The following is a 20,946-nucleotide window of genomic DNA, read 5'->3' as shown; positions in this document are numbered from 1 at the left end:
TTAGGCCCTGGTTTGCTCAAGTGCGCCAAATTCCTGACCCCAATTTGCCATTCAGTAAATGTCCCTGACCCCTTTCTTTGGGATAGCAGCAGGTTCTGACCTGCATTGTTTCCTAAGCCGAAGTAAGGGCCAGGCAACACTGTACCCCAATCTCCAATGCACAGTCCCCCCAAAGCCTTGAGTCAGGGAGTTCAGGTGACCAATTACACTTGCCTGGGGTAAGAGTTTGGCTTTCTGCTGGTGAATCCCCTCCCCTTTTCCCTTCAAAGCAAGCCCCAGGGGGCCTTCCGTCCACCCTGGCCTGGTAGGTAACGCTTAAGGATGACTGAGTCTGTGTTGCAATGCCATCTGGGAGGACCTACCGGGTGCAGGCACCCCTCTTGAGCCCCACCCCTCCTCCCTTCCTGGTCCCCCTCCTTCATCTCCCTTCGCCTCACCTCCTCCTTCTAGTAGGAGCCTCTCATCAGTTCTCTCGCTCTCCCCCCACCCCTTCCCCCGCCCTGCTCCTCCTTCCTCCTGCGACCCCGCCTCCCCACATCCCGGCCTGGCTCCTTCGCGGGGCGGCGGTGCGCAGGCGCGGAGCCGAGTCCCGCTGGGCCGCAGCCGGTGGCCGGCTCGCAGTGGGCCTGTACCCGGTCCTCCACGTTCGGTTCCCCCTAGCTCTGCGGAGACTGGAGGACTGACCGGACCACGCGGAACTGTGGCGGCAGGATGGCGCAGACCGCTATGTCCGAGACTTACGGTAAATTGCGCGAGTTCGCGAGTATGTGTGTAGAGGGGCAGGCCTTGGGGTCCCGGAATGTTTGTGGCTGGGGTTAGGGAATCCAGAACCAGTGTTTAGAATATCGAGATGTTGGGGCTGGCCTGGGATCCAAAGAACCTGGCGGTGTCAGAGGCCAGGAGTAGATCTGAGAATCTTGGGATGTTTAAGGCTGGGCTGGGATTCCTGTAATCTTGAGGTGCCAGTAGCTGGGATTCTGAGAATCTAGGTCTCAGGGGCCAGATGGAGATACTGAGAGTCGCGGGATGTCAGCTGCTGGGATCCCGAGATTCTTGGGAGTGTCGAGGTCGGGCTAGAACTTGAGAGTGCCTGAATAATTGCGGCTGGGCTGCAATCTTGAGGATCTGGGGGTGTCAGGAGCTGGGTTGGACTCTCTGGACAGCAGGTGCCCCCAGCTGTGCAGAGCGCTGTGATCCTCTCTTCCAAGTTCCCTCTTGCTTTGACCCTGGTTTCACCCTACATTTTCTTCCTTGGATTATTTAAATAGCTCAAGGTTGGGGGAGCCGGCTTATCACTGATTCTCCCTCTCCCCGCTGCAGCACAGAGCGCAGGGATGAAGGCTCAGAGCCACGCCTGCATTCAGTGTCTTTGGGGGCATGGCTGTGGGCCCCTCAAGGTTTGGAATTCCTTTCTTTGAATTGAGATTATAATGAGTTTTAAATGGATGAGTGCATCTCTTTTCTGGAGACCCCTAGCCTCATGTATCTTTCAATCCCTCCCTTCACCCTGTTTGTGTTGCAGTATAGCTTTTTATAAATACATGTCCTCTTTATGACCATAAATCTTGGATTTGGAGCTGTGTCTTTTTCATCTTTGTTTCTCCTACAGCACCCAGCTGTTTCCAATGCATGTGCTGGGTGCCCCCTCCCCCCAGAGGTAAGAATAAAACAACTGGTAGTATGCATGGTTGCCAGTCTCTGAGACTTTGACTTGGTATGTGCTGGCTCCAGGGAGAGACTCCCGTGTAAAAGCATGGTGATCAGTCCGTGTTATCCCAATGTGCCCCCTGCTTCCTTCCTGCCACAGGGTGGGGCCAGGGTCCAGTCAGGGAGGTTCTAATCATTGTAAAAGTGCCATGGAAACTTCCCTAAGAGTTTGCAGTCCAGTGAGGAATAGACTGTTAATTCAGTTGTGACCTTAATGGATGAACAATTAAAATCCAGGCAGTAGTTCCAACTGTGTGAGAAAGAGCTGACCCAGATAGGTCAGAGAGGGGCAAGTGGACAGGCAAATCTGGGGATCTGGCCTGGGAGCATGATTTGGGCACCTTAACTTTAGGAGGGTTAGGAGGCAGTTGAAGAATCGTGAGGTTTGGACTTTGAGAGGGTGGGGCCCTGGGAATGGTATTATGAGGCATGCAGTAGCCTGGCTCACTGTCTCCTGGCATCAGCACTCTTATGGCACTGAAGCATATTGTCTGACCCGAAGGCACTGTCCATGGGTAGCTGGCTTTGTCGGGACCACAGGTGTGTTTACCTTTTCTTTCATTTCAAGGTATTTTCCAAATATGCCTTTATTTTTAATTTTCATTTGTTTTAAGATAGTTTCTCTATATATAGTTCTAGATGGCTTAGGATTCACAGTGTAATCCAGGCTGGCCCCACACTTGTGGCAATATCCCACAATATCCATGTGTCCCCATGTCCACGTTTTTACTTTTTCACTAAGTCTGAATGTAATCTTTCCTTTCAATAGAGGAAACAAAATACAAATATAAACTAATAAGTGGAAGTTTAGCTTTAGAAAGAGGCAAGAGTGGTCTCTAAAGCTGCTGGCATAAAAGAATAGTGACCCCAAACCAAGGCAGAGGCTGTCACCTTCACTCATCCTTGGCTGTGTTTACACAGTATTGTTCCCCAAATTAAAACAACCACAACCTCTCCTTCCGGACCTTTGCCTGTTGGCTGGCATAGGAATGTTTGCTTAACCTTTAAGTTCCATGTGTTTGGGGCTGGTTTTTTCTCTCTTCTGAGAAAGGAGATTCTGTGCAGCTTGGTGGAAATTCGATGAAAAAATGGGAGCCAGTGTTTATGGCTACTGCTAATGAGCTGGCTGTTAATGGCCTGTAGAACAATCCCAACATGTTGCACTGGCTAAGTGGTGGTCAGCACTTTCTTGATATGAAGTCCCTAACTCCATGAATACTATGCTTTAGATCACATAATATCATAATGTAAATTGGAATGATAAACAGATAGGCTTCTCATTGAAATGTGGCTGACCTAGTCCATCTGATGAGACTGGGACGCTGGGATATTGGTAAAGCATACCACTGGGTGTGTCTGTGGTGTGTATCTAGGCATGATTAGATCCCAAGGGCTCCAAACTAATCAGTGAATTAAACCCTTGATATAGTCATGATCTGATGTTATTATTGGCAGGTGATCAAAGGTTGGAGGTAGGACATGATTGGAGGAAACTGGGCAAATGTCTTTAGAGCCTTTTCTTACCCCTTCTTGTAGTCCCTTCTCTCTGCTTCCTTGCCTCTATTAATGTGAACTGTCCATCACATGCCCCCAGCTACGATGGGCTGCCCCTGTGAAACTGAACCAAACAAATTGTTCTCCCTTCAGTTCTCTCAGGCATTTGGTCCCAGCTAACAAAAGTAACACTAAACCCTCAACTTGAGTGTCCCTAACCTGAAGGGAGGTCCTCCTAGTTATCGTTAGAGACACAGCATCCTATGGCTATCTGCTTTCAGTGAGCATTAGTGGGGCCAAGGACTCATGTCAGCAGCCTGAGACCTGAGAGTTTAAAAGCTGTCCTCAAGTACTTCCTGACAATTAATGGTGAGTCACAGAAATTACTAAGCAGTATATGTGGTGGGAAAGTGCCAGGGAGCTTTAAAACCTTCAGATGCTAAAGAAGACTGGCCTGGAGGAAGAATTTGAGACAGGTGCCTATGCACTACAATTTATGCCCAGGTACTATGAGAGAAACTCCTGAGACATGAGTCCGGCTCATGTTGCTGGCCCCATGGTGGTTTCTATCATAGTATATTCAGTATAGTATATTCCACCTAGAAAATAACACATTACATTCTGGTGTCTAACACATAAGGTTGAGATCATCAGGATATTTTCCACTAACTGTGTATCCTCATTTGTGTGCTTGAGGTTTGAATTGTGTCCTCAAAGTCACACATATGTCCTAGCTCTGGACCTGTGGATGTGACCTTATTTAGGATAGTATCTTTGCTGTTGATTATTGAAGGTGGAGTCATGCTGGAGTTGTATGTCCCAAACTCGGTTACTGTGTCCTAATGAGACCAGGGGAAACATGGACATACATGTTTGTAAATACACAAGGAGAGTGGGCTTTGGCAGTGAGCCGCAGGTTGGAGAGGTTCAGTACCCAGCCATGATACCCCCAGCATAGCTGTCAACCACCAGAAACTAGGAAGAGGCAGGAAGCACCCTTCCCTGAGCATGCAGGAGCTCAACCCTGCCACACCTCACTGCAGCCTCTGGCTCTGATAGTAAATATCTGCCACAGTAAGCCAGTGAACTTGGGACACTTGATGGTGCAAAGACTCAAAAGGTAACTTACTTACAGGACTTAGTCGTTACATGATGAGTCTTGGAGAAATGTAGGCGCGTGATAAGGCAATTTGGATTGACAAGGATATGCCAAATTTAAAAAAGCAGCATTTTCAAGGTTCCTTCATTTATAAAGTAAAATTAATTTCCCATTAGGAGATTCATCTGAATTACCATCGCCTTAACTCACAATTGACAAAACATTTAAACAGTTCAAACAGATGTCAGAAAAAAAGATTGCCAAAGTCTTAGGGTTTTTTTTTTTTTCCTCATTCACTGAAGATTTCAAGAAGCAAGGACTAGGACTGGAGTGGGAGGCATGTCCATGATCCCAATACTTAGGATTTGGAGGCAGGAAGATCAGAAATTGAAGGTCATCCCTTGGTATACTATGTAGGGAGTTGGAGACCAGCCTATGCTGCATGTGATCCTGTATCAAAAGAAAGGAAAGAGAGAGGAAAGGGAAGGAGGTATGGAGGAAGAAGAGAAAGACAGGCTAGCAAGATGCCTCAGAGGATAAAGCACTCACTTCACAGTCAGACTGAGCTTGGTCCCTAGAACCCGTGTGAAAGTGAGAGAGCTGATTCCACAAAGTTGTCCTCTGACCTACACACACACACACACACACACACACACACAGAGAGAGAGAGAGAGAGAGAGAGAGAGAGAGAGAGAGAGAGAGAGAGAGAGAGAGTAATAATAATTTATGGAAGAAGGAAATGACGAGAAAGAGAAAAGAACCAAGTCTAGAGACATTCACCAATGCTTCAAGAGCCCATGTGTCATCTCCAGGGGTCTGGAGATGCACAGGTGCCATTGGCTCAAGAACTGTGTTTGAGTGTTTTATCAGAGGTGTCCAACCTTTTGACATTACATGATGTTGTAGTCTACAAATGTGTTAGACATCATTTGTAGCTATCCTTGGATGCTTGTGACCATGGATATAGGCCAGATACATATTTTTGTGGTTGGTATAGACTATACTGTATCACAGCTCATCCAAGGACTTTGGAAACATAATTCTTCAGCAGAACAAGATCACTATCCCTCTCATTGTCATCCTGGTGTTAAAGCCTGTGACTTCTGATTCTGTGATACGTACTAAATCTATAGTGCCAGTTCCACCATTAATTAATTCTTAAGGATCTCATTTCTAATACCCTCCCTAACTATTCTACCCAGGTATCCCAGAGAATTAGAATACAGTGTGTCCCGTGTCCAGTCACATAACCCTCCACCTCCCTGGGCTGCACTCTCAGAGTTGCCACCTGCCTAGGAGAGAGCGCCACTTAAACTGTTCCCACCCTCAGATGCTGAGTCCAGATGTCTGCTAAGTCCCCAAAATGCCTTTCTAAAGAGTCTATGTTATTTTCTCCCCGGAAGAAAAGGAAGTGGAGTTAAAGCTGCTTGGCCAGATCCTAAATAAAGGGAGGTTCACTTGGTTCCCATCTCAGTGACTTGGCAGGTATGTGACACCCTGCAGCTTGCTGCTGCACACCTACCCTTGGATCCTAGATAGCTTCTGTGGGCTCCTCATAGGACCCACAGCTCCCTGGACGTGGATGGGAGAAGAGGCCTTGAGAAAATTATGTTGGAATGCAGTATCATTGAAAAACCATGGTGATTAAGTAAATAAAACTCCCCAAACTTTCAAATTCCCCAAAAAGCAATTTTGGGTAAATCTAAGTTTGAAATTCTCTTCTTGTTATAATAGCAGTCCTTCTGTTAAAGACCATGCTAGTTTCTTTGTTTTTTAAGAATTCCCATGTTGGCTGGGTGGTGGTGGCACATGCCTTTAATCCCAGCCAGCACTCTGGGATCCCTGGGAGTTTGAGGCCAGTCTGGTCTACAAAGTGAGCTCCAGAACAGCTAGAGCTGTTATATAGAGAAACCCTATCTCAAAAAAAGAAAAAGAATTTACATGTTGACCTACTTTTTATCAACTATTCATAACAGCCTTTTTTTTTTTTTTTAAACAATTCAACATTGATTCACTGTGAACCAGGCTGACCTCAAATTTCAGAGATCCACCTGCCTCTGCCTTCTGAATGAAGGGATTAACCCAACTCTCTCTCTCTCTCTCTCTCTCTCTCTCTCTCTCTCTCTCTCTCTCTCTCTCTCTGTGTGTGTGTGTGTGTGTGTGTGTGTGTGTGTGTGTGTGTGTGTGTGTGTGTGTGGGTGTGAATATGTCACATGTATGGGTGCCCACAGAGGCCCAAAGAAGACATGTGAGCTCCTGGATCTGGAGTTTCAGGCAGCTGTGAGCTGGGCCCTGCGGTCTAACTCTGGTTCTCTGGAAGGGCAAGAAGTGTACTTAACTGCTGAGCCATCTCTCCACCCCTCAACATTTCTTTGAAAGGAGAAAAGGTTCATGTTCTTTCTGGAATTTCTTCTCTCAGTCTTCCTAGGGGGTGTGTCAAACTGAGCTGGTATATTTTTATCATTCTTAGTAATTCTAGTAGAATATTGCCCAGTTAAGTGTTGGAAGCCTTTGCTGGCCTGTACCCTGGCCCGTGCCTTAACCCGTTGCTGTGGTGGAATTTCTGAGATAGGGCGATTGTGTTTGTTTGTGTGTTTGTAAGATTTACTTTTCCATTATGTTATGAGTGTTTGCCTGGATGCATGTAAATATACCATGTGTTCCTGGTGCCTGAAGTGGTCAGCTGACAGCATTGGATGCCCTGGAACTGGAGTTACGTTGATTGTGAGACGGGATTGAGCAGGTGATTGACTGTGACATGGGATTGAGCCCTCAGCCCAGTGTCGTTGCTCTCTGTCTTTCTCTGCTGGTTTGTTTTCTGTGAAGGCCATGTGATATTTGCTACTCAGTGACTGTAACTGTGGAATGAAATATAAGGTGGCACAGGGCACTATTATTTAAAGTGTAGAACTGAGGGTTATGCCAATAGTCCCAACACTTACAAAGTAGAGGTTGGAGTATAGCCTGAGCTACATAAAACCCTGTCTTTAAAAAAGATAAAAGAAAAAGAACCACATTATAGCAGAGAACATAAAGCAAGTAAGCACTGTATACTTAAATGTTTTATTTATTTATTTATTCATTCATTCATTCATTCATTCATTCATTCATTCATTTTAAGCTTGTCTAAGAGTTCCAAGGAGCTGGGTGTGGTGGCACAGCCTTAATCCTAGCTCTCAGAGGCAGATCCAGTCTAGTCTACATAGAGAGCCACAGGCCAACAAGGGCTACAAAGTGAGACCTTGTTTCAAAAACAAGAGTTCCAAAGGTAGTTTATGTTGTAAAAGACTTAGCACAAATAAGTGTGTGATGACAGTAAATTTGACATCTAGTTGAATGTGTGCTCCAGTACTGCATCAAAACAGTGCACAGCACTTAGTGGTTGAGTCCTGTGGTTGTTTCTGCTTCTCTTGTCTGTTTTTTGTTTTAAGACAGAGTTTCAGACTGGAGAAATGGCTTAGTGGTTAAGAATACTTGTTCTCTTCCAGATGACCCAAGTTCCATTCCCAGCATGCATATCAGATTGCTCACAACCTGTAACTCCCCTGTTACTCCTGTGACCCCCTCCTCCCCGTAACTCCAGCTCCAGGGGGTCCCATCACCTCTGGCCTTTGCAGGTACCTGCATTCATGTGCACATACCCACACAGACACACACGTATGATATGTTAACAATAAAAATAATAAAGAGACAGGGTTTCATATGACCCAAGCAGGCCTCAAACTTGATTTGTAGCCAAGGCTGGACTTGATCCTGATCCTTCTGCCTCCACCTCCTGAAACAGATTACTAGATTGAGCCACCATACCTGGCTCCATCAGCGCACAGGTGCAGAGTGCTTTGGCATTTAAGTCCTGAGGAGTCAGTGATATTTAGATGGGGGAAGAAAGGACACTATTCATAAAGTACTAATAAATTATGAATGTGAGGTCTATTTTAGAGAGATGTTTATCATTTTCTTTTCAAACATAAATTTTTAATCGCACAGAAAAGCAATTGGAGGCTTAAGAACAAAGTGCCCCCTCCTTCAGCATCACTGGCAATATATGTAGAGTATACATTTGGCAACCCCACTTTCTCCTGCTGTGCCTGCCATAGCAGTTACTAGGGGATGCTCACAAAGTAAACACAGGTCTGAGCACAGCCCAAGGGTCGCTTTGCAGATCAGCTCTTGCTGATGATCAAAGCAAAACGTTCTTTCAATACTAGAAGGCAAACTCTCATTGGGAACAGAAGGTCCAGGTGAACTTCTGCCTGGTTCCTCGTACAATCCAGGGCCCAGCCAGCCAGCCAACACAGGCTTTGATGAGAGTCCATTTGAGAAACGATTTTGCTCTCAGTTAGAGAAGATGAAACAAAAAGCCAAGATAAATAGAAACCTGACTTGGCGGCCTGGTTCGACTATGTTCTTTGTGGGAGAAGTCAGACAGTGCCATTGTGCTAGTGGAAACAGAACTCTAATAAAACCTGTTCTGTAGATCAAATTTCCTGGACTGACGAGGTCACGTGGGCACTTCACAGAGCCTGAAAATAGAGAAAACAAGCATCCCTGCTGCGGACCCAAACCTGAAGCCAAGGCCTGCCTGGCCTCAGAGAGAAGCATGGGTGGAGCTGGTTCTGTAGCTGCCAGATTCGAGAGATGGTCAGATGAAGGCTGGGCAGTCAAAGAAGTAACAAGTGACAAGTGGGGCCTTGGGGGACCTGCCCTGGTACTGCTGGGCACATGTGTGCCTAGAACTGCTTTGGAACCCCAGAGGGGTACTCTCAGTGGAGAACCCCTGTGCATTCAGATGTCTGTTCATTGTTACTGTTCGCAGAGGGAGCTCCCATTTATCTCAAGTCATGACTACTTGGTAGCCTCTCATTTACTTTGGTCTCCCTATGTAGACAAGGATGACCTTCAAGTTCTGATACTCATGCCTCTGCCCTCCAAGGGCTGAGATTGTAGGTGTGCACCACCATGCCCAGTTTATGGACACTAGGTATCAAACCCAGTGCTTCGTGCATGCCAGGCAGGCTCTCTACAGTCATAAAAACCTTACAAATGTTCTGGTCTGTTTTAGGAATACAGTTCATGCCTCTTAGTTACACATGCCCATGAATGGACTATTCCTAGCTATTGCCAGGCCTCAGCTTTCAGGCCAACACCTTAAACACTGCCTGAAGTTCTTCTGACATCATTGATGGTCCTATGCCCAATACTACACTGGGAATTTTTCCCACCCAGGGAGCAGGTATGTGCCTGAGTGGACAGTTAGTTAGTATTACCTACAGATAGGATTAGAGTCATATAATTAATGCCCAGTATATTGGTGCCCAGAACTCAGATCCACTATGAAGTGGGCCAAGGTCCCATATAGGGGTGCAGATGACCAAGGGCCTTCAACACCCCTACTGATGTGGCCAGATCTTGTTGACGCACTATGTTCAAGATCCATATGGAACAAAATCTTTCTGTGGATCCAGAGCTAACTAGGGCTAAAAAGAGGGAGTGCATAGTGGTACCACAGACCTAGGAGGCCTCTGGAACACAGCCCCTGTCCATCTGAACAATGTACACGTTTCCTGTGTGTGCCTATGGTGGCCACATCACAACAGTAGGAGGTCAGGCTTTCAATGATGATGAGACCTCAAGCCTCTGCCCTTCGTGGGTCAAAGCCAACACCTCATGAACCAGCTCCTCATAAAGGAGGAGCTGAGAGCGAACTGACTGTTCTCTGTCTAGCATGCTTACCTGCCCTTCCAGTATAACATGGTACATCAGGAAGACCCTTTGGGTCAGCCACAAATCAAGTTAGCTGTTCACACTGGGTGGGGTCACACACACCTGTAATCCCTGTACTTGGGAGGCAGAGGCAGAGGCAGAAGTCTAGACTACATATTAAGATTCTTTCTAAAACAGAAAAGCTATTCAGCTGTCTCCCTTTTCTCTCCTCCCTGTCTCTCCCCTTATTGAGATATTCTGTAAATCATGTTGACAGATTATTTGCCCTTATTTCTTTATAGAGTTTGGCAGGCTTCATCCCCTCTGTTAACGTAATCAAATTCGACAGTCTGCTCTTTAATGTGCCCCAAATTTGTTCCTCATTAAGGGCAGCTGTTCTAATCAGACCTCTTTATCTTTAGTTCACTATGTCCTGCATGGGCAGCTGACTTCCCGTCCTGGGCTGCCTTTCCCTTAGGAAGGCACCAGACTTTGCATTTTCTGAAACACACACACTCTCTTCATGCTGAGCCCCCCCCCCCCAGCTCTTTTGAGCTGCTTTCATCCACTGACATTCAAGCTAGTCCTCCCTCATCAGGGTGGTCTGCTGAGCATCCTTCTTTTCCTCAGCTGCTGACTGACATGGTGCCTGAAGCCTCTAGACAGAGGACAGGTCAGTCCCTCAGCCTCACTGCTCCATAGGGTCACTTGTGGTCACTTTCTCCTCTTCTACTTCAGGTATTCAATTCCCTGGCTTTGTCCTGGGCATCCTCTGCCCAGTTCCCATCCCTTTGATAGGCCTTGGTCTGCCTCCTTTCCAGATACCCTGCCCTCCACCTCTAGCTCCAGCATCTTTCTTTGCTGTCTCTGCTTCTCTGTGCTTCTAGGACACTTGCTTTGTAAAGTCCTGACCAAATCCGTTACTTTGTAGCCCTGCTGCTGTAGGACAGAGAGGTTTGTAGGGGGAGGTGGTGGTGTACAGCTCTCGCCCCTAACACTCCCCCCCTGCCCTTTGCTGTATGTCAGCTGTCTTGCACATTTCAACCCATTAATCGCTCCAGTGGAGCCCACCAGTGATTGGGGATACTGGCAAAGGATGTGCCCACCTGTTCTAGTCCGTACATTCACCTGTGCCTTCCCTGTTGTTTTAGAAGTCCCGCCATCGAAGGTGAACCAGCTTTTTGCACAAGCTGTCCCCAGATCTCATCCCTTCCTCTTCTTCTCTTCTGGCAGGGTACCCACTACTCCTCATCCCCTTCTAATTCTCCATCTCCTCCCTCCCAGCTTCTTGGAAGAGCTACTAGTATTTCCGTCCACACAGTACCACTTCATTCTTCAGCCCACTGTAGTCAGGATTCTGCCCTGCCTTGATGGTGTGGGCTTCACCAGGGACCTTTGCCTGAGTTTCCTTTTCATGGTCACCTCCTATGGGCTCATCTTGTTGGCTTATGGGTGTTTTCAGCTGAATCTGCTACTCAGTATCTCAAAATAGACTCTTCTTGTAACCTTTGGCATCCCTTCTATGGGCCTTCACCTCACAAACCAAGCAGGAAAGCAAGGGTAACCGCCCATGCCTCCATTTTACCTATCTAAAGCCAAGTGCCATCCAGCCCAAACCCTTTCTGTCAGGAAGAGGGACCCTTAGAGGGGGTTGCAGTTTCTTCCCGCCTACTATGGTGTGTAGAAATCTTAACATCTAAGTGGCTAAATGAAGGGAAGACTAGGAAGGTGTTAGAACTTATGTTCAAAAGCTCTCCACTGTGAGGATGGTAGCGTGTGTGAGGGTGGGTGTCCTGGAAGAAGGCCACCATGTTTGTGTCCCGTTCCTCTTTGCCCTTCCTTAGAGAAGTGGGGAGCATTCTTGGACGGACCAAGTCAGTGTCTTCTGAAATCTGGTGTTGGCACAGACTGCAGGTGGCAAGTCCCCCTACCCCCATGGCATTCTCTCATCTTGAGGGCTAGACATCCAGTTTCAGATCAGTTTTATGTTAACAGTCAGTTCCGTAATAACCTCAGAAAAAAAATTGCAGGACCCCATGATAAAGGATGGGATCATGGTCTGAGACTGAGAACAGGCCCAGAGTTAAAGCAAGATGCAGGTCACAGCCAGCAGCAGCTACACAACAGAGGCACTGTTGCTAACCAAGCCTGAGCTCACTGACACTGGCTGTTGAGCATAGTGTGCTGTGCTGTTTGCTCATTTTGACTTGTTCCCTACTGCATGCGATGCTTCTGTGCCTTAGCTCATGGTCCAGCTGTGGGTCTGCTGGGGTCTGGGGAGGAGGTAAGGGCACTGAATGTCATGTCCTTTGGCAGCCGCAACTGTTTTTGTTCTGCAATTCCTCCATGGAAGGGTGGCTGCTGTCTACCCACTGATTACTGATTGCTTGATAGCTTTACCCTGATCCCATCTGACATTTATCATATGGAAAGTTAAAAGTACACTGGTATAATATCCCATTTTAGCATTCCTATTTTGGGATACAGACTTTCCCCTGCCTTCAAGCTAATTCCTCCCTGAAGAAACCATGACCTTGTAAGTGTAATAACCATGGGCTTTTCAAGAGGATCCAGGGTAGAAATATTTAAGAAGGGACATCATTCCATTATGATTTGGGAGCTCTCACTCTCTCTCTCTGTCTCTGTCTCTCTCTCCTCCCCTCTCTCTCACACACCCACAAAGCCATGTAACAAATATTTACAAAAAAAACTGTAAAAATCTATAGCTCGGAGCCGTGTGTGCTGTTACTTCACTAGCCTCTTTTCGTGTTGGCTAACTTCCCTCCCCCACTCATCTTTCTGTTGTTTGGTTGGTGGATGGGTGGAAGGGAGCCCTGGTGACTCCTAGATCCTTAAATAGTTAAAATGATTTTTAAGTTCCTGATTCTGCTGCATTCACCCCCGCCCCAAAGTGCTGATTATACTACACCTGTCCCTCTTTACAGCTTTTTAATGATGGCCAGAGATACAGCATTATACATGTGTGATATGTTAATATTGACTGTTGCCATTTTACCAAAGGGTAAAATAAAGAACCCTTACCTGACAAGATAAAGGGTAGAACCCTTGCTTTCCTTTGTACCTACCTTCCCTTGCTTTTAAGATGTTATGTGTATGAGTGTCATGCCTGCGTGTATGCCTGTGTAGCACATGTATGCAGTGCCCTTGGAGGCCAGAAGAGGGCACTGAGTTCCCTGGAACTGGAGTTACAAAATGTTAGCTGCCATAAGGGTTCTGGGAACTGAACACTGGTCCTCTGCAAAGGCAGCAAGTGCCCTTAACCTCTGAGCCATCACACCACCCCATCTTTGTATTTCCTTAACTTCCCCATTTCTCACTTACTTAAGAAATTTTAGCATTTCTACAATCGTGTCAGACAAGGTCTTTTTTTTTTTTTTTTTTTTTTTTTTTTTTAAAGCAGCCATGCATACTTTAGAACCAAAGGGAAGGAAGGCCTGTGGCAGTTGCATATAGGTATGTTATCAGATTCTTAGAACTCCTGACTTTCGAAGGCAGAGGATCACCTTGGCAAGTAGCTGCTGCACCCATCACTCTGCCTTTTCATTTGGGGCACTCCTTCTCCTTGAGGGAGTCTTCCTTCCTGATGATTGCTCCACTCTCTGTCCCTTTTGTACTTGTCTACTGAACACTTACTCCTCTCAATGGCTCAATGTTATTTTTATTCTGACAATTTCTTGATGGGAGATGTCATTTTGTAAATATGTTTCTCTTATAGGTTAATGAATAAAGCACTGTTGGCCTAAAGGAAAGCAAGATAGGTGGGATTAGTAGACAAGGAGGATTCAGGGAGAGGTAGGAGGAGAGTCAACATGTAGGACCAAGAGAGCAGAAGTCTGAATCCTCTCTCCGGTAAGATAAGACCACGTGGAAATACTTAGATTGATAGAAATGGGTTAATATTTAAGACAGAGCTAGCCAATAAGGAATGCTAGTAACAGGCCAACAGCTTTATATCTAATACAGTGTCTCTGTGTGTTATTTGGGGCTGACAGGGAAACTACTCATAATAATTTCTGTGGTTGTTTTTTCATTTATTATTGTTGTGTGTATGTGTATGATGGGAGGGGCACAGAATGCACCACCATGCTCTTACCTTTTCATGGGCTCCAGAGATTAGACTCAGGTCACCCAGTTTGCCCAAAAAGCACCTTTACCTGCTTAGCCACCTTGTTGGCCCTTGTTGAAACAAGGTCTCACACTGTAGCCCAGGCTGGCCTTGAAACCTTAGTGATGCTATTGCCTCTGCCCTCCAAGTACTAGAACCTCAGGTATGAACTACCACACCAACTGATTCCTTTAATGTCAGTTTTATAAAATCTTCAGTCACCGTTTCTTTTGGTGCTGACCCCTCTTTTACCGATATAAGAGTTCCCTCAGTCCTCTGTGTCTTTCTGGTTCCCCTTGGTTCTCTTGATGACACTGTTTCCTGCTGGTAATTTTCCTCCAGCTTCTGCTCTATTTATTTTCTCTTCATTTTGTCCATCTCCTCTTTTTTGTCTGTTATTTTTGTTGTTTTTTTGAGTGTTGGAGACTGAACCCAGGCCCTTGTACGCTCCAGGCATGTGCTCTACCACCTCATCATTAACACATGCCCAGCCCTCTTCTGTCGTAAACCAGGTTGTCCAGACTGGCCTTACACTTGCATTCCTCCTGCTTCATCCTCTCAAGTAGCTGGATGCCAAGCCTGTAGCACCTGGTCCTGTGAGAACTTGCATTTTTTCTTTCTAGGCAATCTAGACTCTATTCTACTCTTGCAAGCCTCCAGTGCCTTCATTTTTAACTACATCTTCTTGTTATTGGTCATCCCCATGGCCCCTTACCAAGCTGCCCTTTGGCAGGTCCTGAAGGCAGGGTCTGCACACATCAAGGCACTGAGGTGCTTCCCCACCCCCATTAGCCAGCTCTCTGTGTGTGAACTCCAGGAACCTCACACGAATGGGGTTATCAACATTTGGCTTATGTCACTTACCATAATGTCCTCATGATGGGTTGTTTCTCTTCAGGTTTTATAGTTAGGTTGTAAATATCTCCAGAGCACCATGTGTGGGGAACCTTTGTGTTTCTAATCAGTGTGTCCTCTGAAGTGATGTGCATCGCTTTCTAAGGCATATTATCGTTGACGCCTGACTCAATACAGGGTGTATTGTCTGAAATAATTACAGTATCAGTTCATAATTCATTTTCAAAGGGGAATGCTTTCCATCCTCCTGGGAAGTGTGAGTAGGTTTTACCAGTTGTCAGGGCACTCCAGACTTCCCCACACCCCCAAGGCTGCACTCTGATACTGTTCCAGAAAGGCACGGTGTTTCCATTTTCCTAAAGCTCCACCATTCTTTCCTATTTGACCAAAGTGATTTCAAACAAAATGTTTTCTGAAATCGCCTCTTACTTTCTGGACTTCGGTGTTTTTGTGGAGGTTGTGCATCTTGCCAGGCCTTTCTCCATCAAGGTGCACTGATATGTCACCCTTTGGCCAGGTGTGGCAATGGTACAGTCAGCAGTTAGTCTGTAAAGGTCAATTCAGCAAATCTGAGCCAGAGTCTACACTCAGCTATGGAGTCCGAAGTCCAGAAGCAGGGATTTGTGTCCTTCAAGCAGAGTCTTTAGTGTTCTATGGGAGCCTCCCTTGGCCTGCCTATTGCCAGCCTCTCTACCCCCCACCAAGGCAACACAGACCCAGCTTTAGTTCTTTTTTTTGTGTTCTCCTTACAACTTATGTAACATTATTTCCTAACAGAAGAGAGTATTGAATAAGGTTGAGAAATTCTAGTTCCCTTTAGCCTGGCAATCTTAACCAACTGAAAATCTGAGTGTACATTTCAGCGGTATTAAAGTGCAGTCACATTTCATGAGGTGTCTAGAGAGATGGCCTAGTGATAAAGAGCACTGGCTACTCTTTCAGAGGAACCAGGTTTGATTCCTAGCACCCACATGGCAGCTCCAGTGCATGGACAGCCAACTCTTGACCTGCAAAGGCACTGTATGCAATAGTGCATAAATATACATGGAGGCAAAACACCCATTCACTAAAGCAAAAGTAAATAAGATCTCCAATAAAGAGCAAAAAAGTAGTTACATTTCATGGTGCAGCAGTCACCACCACCCATCTCTTGAACTCTCACACCTCCAACTTGACGTTCATGCCCATGAAATGGCAATTCTCCATTTCTGCCCCCAGTCTACTCTGAGGACCTCACAGAAATGGGATCTGTATGTGTCATTTTATGCCCGGTCTATGTCACTAGTGTCCTTAAGCTCATCTGCTATAGCAGTTATCAGAACTCGTTTCTTTTTAAGGCTAAGGCCTGCTCCAGTGTATGGCAATACCACATTTTATGTATCTGTTCCTCCACTGATGGACACTTCCCTGTTTTACTACTGTGGACAATGCTGGTGATAAAGTTTTATTATTTAATTGTATGTGTTTTGTCTGTGTGCATGTAGTGTACTATGTGTGTACCTGTTGTCTCATAGGTCTGAAGAGGGTGTTGGATACGCGGAACAGGAGTTAAGGATGGCTGTAAGCTGCAATGAGGGTGCTAAGGAACAAACCCAGGTCCTCTGCAAAAGCAGCCAGTGCTCCTGTGAAGTCATTTCTCCAGCCCTTATTGTAACTTGTTTTTGAACCAGAGTTGAAGTTTATTTTCTTTCTTTCTCCCTTCCTTCCTTCATATCTATGTATCTATCAGCTATTGGTTTTTCAAGACAAGATTTCTCTGTGTTGTTTTGAAGCCTGTCCTGGAACTCGCTCTGTAGACCAGGCTGGCCTTAAACTCACAGAGATCCACCTGCCTCAGCCTCCTGAGTGCTGGGATTAAAGGTGTGTGCCACCACTGCCCAGCTGAGTTGTTTATTAAAAGGTATTTTAATATAGATTTTATACTTAGTAATTAAGAGAAAGAGAAGCACTCAGGAAGAAAGTTAGACACATGTAAGAACATGGGTGTAGGCATCTTAAAGAAGAGTGGAGTTTCCATGTCATGCTTTAAAAACATGCGCTGAGAAGCTGAAGTTATTGGTATTTAAATGCTGCCACAATCCTAATGGTACTGTCCCATGATTTTCTGAAACCATATGGATATCATTGGAGACCAAATATAGGCTTAATTTCTGAGTGATGGCTATAGTTCTTAGAAACTGGTGACAGGGCCATGTCAAAAACCAGCAGCTGTTTCAGCTTAATGGGGGAGAGCAGGAAGTGTCTAGGGTCATCAGCAAGGAATACAGAGCATGAGTGCTGGGCAAGGTGGGGCTTGCAGCAGATCGGGGTTAAGAACAAGATTAGGCTAGGCAGGTCCGTTAAAGGGATAAGGAGCCAATGGTGTGTAGTTCCCAGCTATGCAGGACTAGAGTTCTTACTAAAGAGAAAGCAATTGGCTGGGTGAGATGGAAAATGCCTTTAGTTCCAGCTCTCAGGTGAGCAGGCAAAACTCTGAGCTCAAGTCAACCTGGTCTACAGAGCAAGGTCCAGGCCAGCTATAGCTATATAGTTAGACTCTCTATCAAAAACAGAAAGCAAGCTAGCCATAATGCCTTTAATCTCAGCATTTGGGAGGTGAAGGCAGGCAGATATCTGGGAGTTTAAGGCAGTACCATCTACATAGTGAGGTCCTGTTTCAGAGAAGGGGACAGGAGGGGGGGAGAAAGCACATATGAAGTGCTGAGTATGATGGTACACTTGTAATGGTGCATGCAGGAGAATCAAGAGGTCAAAACCAGCCTCTGCTACATTGAAAGTTTGCAACCCTGACCTTTTGAAGCTACTTCATATTAAACAATTCCATCTTGGAAACGTTTTTAGTTTTATAAAAGGAATATCCCTGGAACTAGAGAGATGTCACAGAGCAGTGATTCTCAACCTGTGGGTTGCAATGACTTTTTTGGGGGATTGCATCACCTGCATATCAGATATTTATATCATGATTCATAACAGCAGCAAAGTTACAGTTATAAGTAACAATAAAAATAATTCTATTGTTGGGGTCACCACAACATGAGGAATTGTATTAAAGGTCACTTCCTCATAGGTTAAGAACTTCCATTGGCTGCTCTTCCAGAGGAATCAGGTTTAATTCCCAGCTCCTACATAGCAGCTCACAACCATCCATAACTCCAGCTCCAGGGGGATGTGATGGCCTCTTCAGGCTTCTGCAGGCACTGAGCACGCGATAGTTACACAGACATACAGGCCAAACACCACTACACATAAGATATTTTTAAAGAGGAATATCCCAAATTAAACAACCTGTGTACACTGAGTCAGTCACTAGACATGCAGCCTCAGCTTGGCCTCAGCTGCCTTCCAGGAACTTCAGCTGAGGGATGAGGAGTGACCACAGCACCACATGCCTGGGAACTCACCTGTGTGTGGAGAAGAAAGGAGCAGGCTTCCATTTCTAGACTAATTTTGCTTGAAACTAAGTCTGCATTTTTGTAGTGGCCAGCAAGAACCGGTTTTATTCATCATCAGTTAATTTTCAACCTTCAAATTTCTAAAGTTGTCACAGGACCAGTTTGGAAAAGCTCTGACTGTATCAGAAATGTGCAAATGTGAAATGGGTAGATATGAAAAGGCAAGCCAGTGTGTGTGTGTTTTCACAGGAGAGCCAGTTGCCTCCTCTATCAAAACAACTAGTGTGTCACTAGACTTTATGATCATAGTGTAAGACTGTGTTCATAGCTCCCTTTAAAGTTATTAATTCTTCTTGCCAGAAGGTGATGCACACCTTTAATCCCAGCACTTGGGAGGCAGAGGCAGAGGCAGGCAGATCTTAGTGAGTTCGAGGCCAGCCAGGATTGTTAAACAGAGAAACCTTGTCTTGAAAACCCATTAAAAAAAAAAAAAAAAAAAAAAAGCAAAAAAAGAAAGAAAGAAAAAAAGAAAAGAAAAAAGAAAAAGGTTATTTCTTATTCTTTCTTTTCTTTTCAGATTTCTTGTTTAAATTCTTGGTCATCGGAAATGCGGGAACCGGCAAATCTTGCTTGCTTCATCAGTTCATTGAAAAAAAATGTGAGTGACACCAGATGTTCTGTGAGCACCCTGGCTACAGAGGTGCTTATGGGAAACCTGAGCTTTCTGGAGCCGCAAACCATAGCTTTGAAATACTTTACTTTTGCATTTTTATTATTTGAAAATTTCATACATGTATAGATTTTGATCATCTCCACCCCTAGCCTCTTATCCTCTCCAGCTCCCTCTAGAACCCTTCTTCCTTACATGCCCCCATCCTCTCCCTACTTTCATGTAATATCACAGAGTTTTGTTAAGGTTGCTTGCGTGCATGTGTGTGGGGTTATTTCCTGGATCATGGAGAACAGGCAGCTTACTAGTGGTTACACCCCTTAAGTAAAATAATTCTCTCTCCCCTAGCAGCCATTGACTGCTAATATCTCCTCAGCTAGGGGTAGTGCCTAATGAGCCCCTCACCTGCCCATGCTAGGATGTTGATGGACTCCAGCCTATTATGCAGGCAACTTCCGGTCGGTGCTGTGAGCTCATGAGTATGATGTCCAAGGACACAGTGTCTAGAAGACAGCCTTTCACAGCTCTCCTCTCCATCCTCTGCCTCTTACACTCCTCCCCTGCTCCCCACCTCCACCCACTTTTCTATGAGCAACAGCCAGCCTTTATTAGCAGCAGTTTGAGCAGCTGTGAGTTTCTGCCTGCTCCTGACCACGGTTGAGAGCAGCACTAATCTAAAGGTAGAAACAACGTTTGGAAGGAAATTTGACAACATGTCCATTTAGCAAAACAACTATAGTAGGTTCTTCCCTGAGGGCTATAACCTCTCCAGCATGGGCTTTGACCAAGATTACAGTAATAGGCATGGATTTCCTACTTGGGGCAGGCCTCAAATCCAGTCTGAAAGTGGCTGGTTACTCGTGTAACATCCATGCCACTCTTGTACCAGTGGGTATTTCTTGCTTGGTAGGTCAGCATTGTAGCAACAGTATTGTAGCACTACTAGGCAAAAGTACTTTTATGTAGCAATACAAGGTTCTGATTTTTGGTTTTGGTTTTTCAATATTAGGTCTTGTTATGTTGCCTTGGCTGGACTGAAACTCACTATGTAAACCAGATTAGCCTTGAACTCAGAGACCCACCCAATGTCCCTGCCTTCTGAGTGGTAGGATTAAAGGTTTGCACCCAAATAGGCTATACTCTCATACTTTTACATGACAGAGTTTTTATTATTAGTGTTTCAGTTTGATGGTGGCTCAATATATAGTGTTTTCTTAAGAGAAACACAGTGAAGGATTCTTCAGCAGAGACCCTGTTTCCTGGCAGAGTAGCCAGATACACATTGGAGTGCAGTTGGATGTTATAGCCTTCAGTTGCTCTGGGTGGCCTTTAGTGCCGAGAGGCCCTTCTGTCTCCTGTCCTGGTCTGCAGGTCAGGAAGTGAAATAGAGCAGTCACGGGTGCTCCTGGGAGGACTGTCTGTTACAGAGGACTCTGGAGCACAGCCCTACACGTTTGGGGAAGAGGATTTGATCTTTATTCCACACTGTATGAGACTGCGAGAGCCTGTAGGTTCAAAAGCCCTTAGAATAAGCAAAACTGTGATCCCAGTGTGAGGAACTGTGGAGAGTGATCTGCTGGTTTAAGGCAGTCAGAGGAAGAGTGAAGAGCTTGTCAGAGCCTCTGCCCAGCTTAGCGCTAGCGTGGTTTACCAACACACGCAGTTCTCTGGGCATTTGCTTACTTTTGATTTCTGGAAACAGGTCTTCTCTCATCCTTTAGCTGTCAAGCTGGCTAGGGACTTAATATAATCAATCTGGTCTCCGGTCCATGCCAGTCTTCTTGTCCCATTTTCCCAATTGTTGGGATTGCAGGCATGAACCAACACACATGACATCTTATAGTGTCTACTCCATCTCTGAAAACAGAGCAGCCAGGTGGGTTTTATATCCATTCCTAAC

At 45.6% G+C, this 20,946-nt stretch overlaps 1 protein-coding gene across 1 annotated transcript in view; it reads left to right on the top strand.

Annotated features, from left to right (window-relative positions):
- Positions 1 to 535: 535 nt before the first annotated feature.
- The window catches only part of Rab4a (RAB4A, member RAS oncogene family), a 29,553-nt gene continuing 9,142 nt past the window's right edge, over positions 536 to 20,946 (top strand). The window contains exons 1-2 of the mRNA XM_051201436.1: positions 536 to 742; positions 18,954 to 19,034. Coding sequence (XP_051057393.1) covers positions 712 to 742; positions 18,954 to 19,034 — 112 coding nt within the window. The 5' untranslated portion in view covers positions 536 to 711. The remainder of the gene's footprint in view (positions 743 to 18,953; positions 19,035 to 20,946) is intronic.

The sequence above is a fragment of the Phodopus roborovskii genome, unplaced genomic scaffold (genome assembly GCF_943737965.1).
Source record: "Phodopus roborovskii unplaced genomic scaffold, PHOROB, whole genome shotgun sequence".
NCBI lineage: Eukaryota > Metazoa > Chordata > Mammalia > Rodentia > Cricetidae > Phodopus > Phodopus roborovskii.
Note: the sequence above shows the minus strand (reverse complement) of the source record. Positions and strands in the feature narration are given on the sequence as shown.